The sequence below is a fragment of the Ananas comosus genome, linkage group 21, assembly GCF_001540865.1.
Source record: "Ananas comosus cultivar F153 linkage group 21, ASM154086v1, whole genome shotgun sequence".
NCBI lineage: Eukaryota > Viridiplantae > Streptophyta > Magnoliopsida > Poales > Bromeliaceae > Ananas > Ananas comosus.
This window is the reverse complement of record NC_033641.1, coordinates 4,597,485-4,604,540: the sequence shown is the minus strand read 5'-3', so window position 1 is coordinate 4,604,540 and position 7,056 is coordinate 4,597,485. Positions and strand designations below refer to the sequence as shown.

The following is a 7,056-nucleotide window of genomic DNA, read 5'->3' as shown; positions in this document are numbered from 1 at the left end:
CCCCCCCTATAACATGAATTTTGGGTTATTATTGGTTTAGCATAATAAATGGCCTACATCGTACTTTAGTATTACTTTTATTTGCTACATTGTACTTTTTTTTTGCCCTTGTATTATTATATTTTATCAATCTCTACACTGTATTTTAAATTTATTTTTATTTTTCTAACTTGTACTATTTTTTTTCTCGTCAATGTCTACATTAATGTTAACAAATTTATTATTTTAGACAAAATCTAACAACTTTATCAAGAGATACTGGTAAATAGTAAGCAAGGGCTTCCACGCCTAATTACGCAAGTCAAGTTTAATTAAAAAAAAAGTAAAATAAATCTCCATGATAAACTTATTATAACTTTTTGTTAGGATATATTTAGCTTGTATATATTGCAAACCTATGTAGTATATTCCAAATATACTATAAGGTTATATAATAATATTATAAGGTTATGCGGTAAAGATGGTTACCATATATACATACCTTAAGGGAAAAAGCACTTTTGCCCCACTTTCATGGTATCAGAGCCACTAACCCTAATAGGGAATATTGATCCACTGCCCCCAACCACCGGAAAAAAAAAACCTCGCCTTCTCCCATAGGCGTTATTAATTCTTCTTTACTTCCCCTGTGCTGCTCGATCTCCCCGCTGTTGCTCGAGTGATTTCCCTATTGATCTGGTGCTACTTGGTTCCTCTTGAGCCGCTCGACCTCCTTGCTGGTTCCTTGGTGTCGCTCATCTTCTTGTTGTTTTCTTGGTGCTGGTCGGTTATTCTTCAGCCGCTCAATTCACCTTAGTCCTGCTTGACTCTAGTGATATTGCGTTCATCTATCGGTAACTTGTGATTTATTCTCTTTCTCTTTAGGCGGCAAACTGTTTAGGTCGTGTTCGGCTCGTTTACTAAACGAGCTGAAAAATTCAGCTCGTGTTCGACTCGTTTACTAAACGAGCGAGTCGATCTCGAGCTCATTTCGAACCGAATACGAGCTGGCTCGCGAATAGCGAGCTGGATTGCCACCCCTAGGCAAACATGTCTTCTTCAACCTTTACTCTCCAAATCGTTAATATCAAAACTTTTGTACCATTATAACTCACTGAATCCACATACTTGGTGTGGAAACAAGTTTTTCTTGATGTTTTAGAGAGTTTTGATATTGTTTTATATGTAACCGGGACAAGTATTATTCGTCAAGCTATTGAAGCTGCTGATAAGAAAATAATTATAAATCTTGAATATTTAACCTAGAAAAAGACGGATACCACTTTATTGTCTTGGATAAATGCTGTTGTCTCTTAGTATTTTATAGATGGTTGTATCCAGTTCACCAAAAACTGCTCATGATGCATGGAAAATTATTGAGGCTTACTTCCTCGATAAGGACTACTTCTATGGCTTGTTCTTTGAAATTTGAATTACGGAGCATCAAAAAAGGGTTCAATGGGGATGACTGACTACATGCAAAATGTCTAGTTGATAGGTTATACCCTTCAAGCAATTGGTGAACCTGAGTCTGATTATAATTTGGTCATGACTATTCTTCTGGGGCTACTAGAGGACTACAGAGGTTTTGTAAGCACTCTTAATACACATAGGACAAAACCTACCTTCGAACAGCTCCGTCCATTTATGCAAGAAGAAATTGAAGTTCAACATCGTGCTATCTTGTCGACTCCACCTATTCCTTTCACTATTAATAGTGAGGCCTTCTATGCAAATCGTGGTCGAGGCAACCGCGGAGGCCATGGTGGTAGATACCGTGAAGGCCGAGGATTGTGTGGTAGACATAACTCTAATCCTGGTTGTGGATCTTAGGAGCATATCCACATCCTCAATCTCACCCTCAACCTAGTCATAACCAACAGTCTACTTTGCCTACTATTTCTCGATCTGGTTCTGAAGTGGAGTATTGCTCTGTGGCATACGCGCTTGCTGAGATTGTTTGGATCCAGCATCTTCTTCGTGATCTTGGAGTCTCTCTCTAGCGATCTATTTGTATCTATTGCGACAATCTTAGCACCACATATCTTGTTGCCAATTCTTTCTTACAAGCTCGTACGAAGCACATTGAGCTTGATCATCATTTCATGCAAGAGAAAGTTCAGTCGGGTGACTTGGATTCAGTCCATATCTCCTCTGAAAAGCAACTTGTTGATTTCTTCACAAAGCCCTTGTCAACTTCTCGATTTTTAACCTTGCGAACCAATCTTCGCATTTGTGCGAAGGATGCTCCGCTTGCGGGGGATGTTAGGATATATTTAGCATGTATATATTACATTACATATATAGTAGAACCTATATCGTATATTATAAATATACTATAAGATTATATGGTAATATTATAAGGTTATATGGTAACGATGGTTACCATATAAACATCTCTTGTAATTATATATACACATCAATGAAACCCTAAGGGGACAAGCTCTTTTGCCCCTCTTTCAGTTTCTATCAAGTTATCTGTAATTTTTTAATTAGTTTTATGTATTTTATTATTTTTCATATCCAAATAAGTTGAATACATGTTATGCTACTATTTAGCAATATTTTATAACAGCTTTTAGGAATTATAGATTTATTTCTTATAGTGTAGGGATTGAGAAAAAAGAATAGTTAGTGGTGCCTTTGAAATGAAGTGTAGGAAGTGAAAAAAAACCCTACATTGTAGTATAGTGTAATTAAGCCTATGGAACATATATATATATATATATATATATATATATATATATATATTGATTTTGTTACATGGATAACTTCATCATTGGCATTTTCATGAATTAAGTATGCTTGTTGTATAGTAATAGTGCATAATACTTGATGGTTTATTAGGGTATGCTTGTTTCGGCGTAAAAGTTACGAAAAAAAATTTTTCGGGCTAAAAATATTTTCGAGTGTTTGGTTTGGCGTAAAATGGTTTTGAGCGAAAAATTATTTTATGAAATTATAAGGAAAAGTAGCTTTTCGTTTTCTGCCTCAACTCTACGGAAACCGAAAATTAAGATGGAAAAATCGCGGCTCACAGGTGTTAAGAGTATCGTGGTCCACGAGCTCTCACATAAGCTCGTGGACCGCGTGAGTGGTCCACATTGGACCACTCACCTATATATATATATATATATATATGAGAGAGAGAGGGTGAAAAATTATTATACATTTTTTATATTTTTATTTATAAAAATTATATATTTTTATATAGTATTATATGGAGACTTTTACATATATTATATTAAATACTTATAAATTTATCATATTATATAATTTTGATATATTTCATTCATAAATATAAATTATAATAATAATATATATAGCCTAATATATTATAGATTATGAACAAATAATATATAGAATGCATAATAAAAAAAATTACTTTTTCCACCATTCAATCATAACTAGTTTTCTTTTCCTACAAACCAAATACTAAAAACCGTAAAACAAATTTTCCACGGAAAACTTTTTTCCATCGAATTTTTTTTTTTCCTAGTTTTACGTAGAACCAAACAGCCCCTTACCGTGCTTCTATTATTGACTCCATTATGCAGTTATTCTTTATGTTAAAATGTCAAGATTACTCATTGATAAGCTTGAGTAGAAGCATGCAACTGGTTTGTAAAATGAGATAATGATTATAGGCACCTTAGGTGGTTGCTCTTCTAAGGTCACTTCTAAAGTTCGGTTGTAGAAATGGTAACTAGGTAACCAGTCTTAGCTCTATCCACTGCGTCGCAACTAGGTAACTAGTCCCAATTTTGCCCATGACGTTGCAATCGGTTTAGTAGTTCGGGCTTTATCTATAGTAGCGAACTTGAGCTGATCTTGTGAAGGTATGCTCAATGTATAAGAATCTTGACTATAAGTGCTAAGGTCAAATTCCTTTGCTTGCTACACAAGGGCTTTTCGCATTTGACCTTGTTAAATTTTTTTACTATACAATTGATCCCTGAAAAAGTATAAATGCAAAACTAGTCATCTGCCGTACACATGGGCGCTACTTTGATTGTTAGAGATCAAACTAATTTTTTATAGTGGGTTAAATTAATGACAATAAGTAGATTATCGTGCACACTGCATGATGATTTGCTTAGCATATTGGAGATATGGTGATTCATTTTCTATCTTCTTTTAAATATGGAGATTTTGTGTGGGAGAGTAACCATGTTCTAAACAGAGGAATTTTGAAATGACCCCCTAAACTTCAGATTTTTTGCCCCCTTTGACGATGCCATGTCAAATTTGCCTATAATTGAATTGCTAGTCTTCTAAACTGTCAGTCCATAAATTCTGTTGAGTGAAACTTTTTTAAGAGATTAGGGTCCCGTAAATCATACTTGAAAATTTAAGTAGAAAAATGAAACTTAAAGTGAAAGTTCAGATGGTAATGGTGCAACTTACCTATTTTACCTTATTTCACTGTAGCTTTGTGTCTCTAATGTCGAGCTTGAAAATTTGAGGACAGATGGTGCAGTTAATTCTTTTATCATGGTTGAGCTCACCAATTTATTTTGTAATATTGATGCCATTAGAACATTTTCTTTGGTGACTGTAAACCTATTTGTGTCCAATGGAGCAAAAACATAGTTGTGGAGAGCAATATACCACAGTATTGTGGTGGTCATAGAGAGCTTTTGGGCATTTATACGACGGGGTATTACATTTAGGATTTTTCAATGAAGATGTATAAATTCGTCTGCGTGATAATTCAATGTCCCATGGGAGCTAATGAATGGAGAAGGATGTGTTCCATGGTAATCCGTCTCCGCACGATAATTCGATGACGATTCGATAGAAGGCATAATGAGCCTTTACCATTTCCATTATTGCATAGAGGCATATCTGGAGAAGGATGTGTTCGCAACTCTAATTTTCTATTTTTATCTCAAGCGATTTTTAATTTGATGCCAGTGGAGGGATATACATGAATGATCAAGTTATAATCCCAAAGATATTTTGTTAATTTGTCCATTGTTGGCACTTTTATCTTCGCTGGATGAAGTTATAACTAAAATTTTATCGGCATGCTTGAATTTACACAAGCATTTGTACTTCTTTTTGGTTCAATATCAAGTACTAGGAACTTTGAAGTTCAATCACCATGATATTTTCCATTAGTTGATTAGAGATGGTAAATATTATAATTGTATAGTTTAGTTTCTCCAGCAGTGAATTGCTTTTCGATATTTTTTGAGATTCAGCTGCCAAAACTTGCGCAAATTGACGAATTTGGCCAAAATTGGATGATAGTGCTAAAACGTAAGACATTACAAACCACTGAATCTGCAGAAAACAAAATCCTGAAACTGTCGACCAGTGGAAATGATCTATACTACAGAAAACTTCATGAATTGCAGTTTGTCTTTTATAGAAAATTGCAAATTATTACTTGCAAAATGTTTTCAGTTATTGGTTTGGAAAGAATGCTAAACTTTCTGTACCTTTTAAGCATTTTGGATCTATTTGTATCTATTTTATTATCCCTACACATGTTGGAACCCTGATTTAATGTTGACTATCATCAGAGTTATATCAGAGCCTTCGTTCAGCCACCACTTAGAACCATATGATTATGTATTCTTTTAGGCGCCGACTGGCTTGTGTCATTTGTCTGTTTGGTTGGCAGCTGTTTGTAGTCCATGGACTTCTCTCACTAGAGTTGGCCTCTTTGCCTACTGTATTTTTCTGACTACTGTTTTTCAAATTGTTGATAGTTTAGAACACTGAAATTGCCATCATGTACTGTTTTTATAACTTTCAGTCTTTATATGTCACATACTCTTACGCCTGTTTTGGCTCATAACAGGGGAAGATGGTTAATGCAATCAAAGGTCTCTTCATCTCCTGGTAAGTTCCAACCCAGTGAGTATTGGATAATCTCACTGCTTTTTTTAATTTTCTTTAATATTCTACTATTGATCTAAGTCGCACTTTCCTTATTTTCATATTTGTTTCTGTTGCCCTCTTCTGTTGACATTTCGATTGTATGCTATGTGCAGCGACATTCCCATGGCACAATTTATTGTCAACCTGAATAATTCGATGCCCCCTTCGGAGAAGTTCATAGTGCACATGCTTGATAGTACGCATATATTTGTGCAGCCGCATGTGGCCGAGATGATTCGGAGTAAGATTGCCGAATTCAGAGACCAAAACAGCTATGAGAAACCAGCATAAACGTGATGAATAAAGCGCGACACTCTTCCTCTGACGGACATTTTTGTTTCAGTAGCTACAGATAATATACCAAGTCAATTCAAACTGAATTTTCTCTGTTATCTTGTATGCGAATCAAGTTGCTTGTGCAATTTGTTAAGCGTTTGTTCATCCAAAATGCTTTTTGTTCATCCAGTGTACAAATAGGTTTATGCATTTGTGTAGAAACTTTGAATGAGAACTGATTGATCTTTGATTGATCTGCCTTTCATGTTGAAACTGCAACATGGTGTCTGGATAAAGAGGTGGCTTGAACTTACGACAGAATCAACCAACAAATATTTTGGTCGAACTACATTCTACGGTAGGCAGTGCTTGCATCGTAAGATCGAGTAAAAAATTCGATAGCTTTCTTCCACAGCATAAAATTATGCTGTGCGGTGCGTCTGCATTTGCAGTAGTACTTCCGACAGTCTGTCCAAACAGGTCTCCAAATGCCCGTTCAAGGGCCCTGCATTTGCCCATGTTCAGTTTTTTCCTCCCTTCTTTAGAGGTAAATTCTCATTTAATTTCACATTCCTTTGATGCCCAATCAGCACAAATTAGGGCAATCTGCCATTAACTGTGTAGCTTCGTTTATGAAATTGAACAAATTGAAGAAATTGAACGGCAGCATGCGCGGATCGGATCTCTACTCTACATTAAAATATGCAAAGGTGATGTGCTCCGTTGCACTCGACCTGTGTACACTGCTGGAACGCAAACCCGGATCAAAAGAACTCATAAAAAACCTTTACCGAAGTTTCAGACAACTAAGGTTCTGGACCTAGTACTACGATTCTGGAACATGCATGACATGAGGTTCCAAAACCTCCAGCCAGGCTCTGCAGTACGGTTTTGATTTCGTGTTTAGGA

General features: G+C 35.7%; 1 protein-coding gene across 3 annotated transcripts in view; it reads left to right on the top strand.

The window, feature by feature from the left end:
• The window catches only part of LOC109726119 (RNA polymerase II transcription factor B subunit 5), a 15,638-nt gene extending 9,218 nt beyond the window's left edge, over window positions 1-6,420 (top strand). For all 3 annotated transcript variants that reach the window (XM_020255555.1, XM_020255553.1, XM_020255552.1), the window contains 2 exons: window positions 5,792-5,832; window positions 5,985-6,420. In XM_020255555.1, coding sequence (XP_020111144.1) covers window positions 5,798-5,832; window positions 5,985-6,162 — 213 coding nt within the window. In that variant the 5' untranslated portion in view covers window positions 5,792-5,797 and the 3' untranslated portion in view covers window positions 6,163-6,420. The remainder of the gene's footprint in view (window positions 1-5,791; window positions 5,833-5,984) is intronic.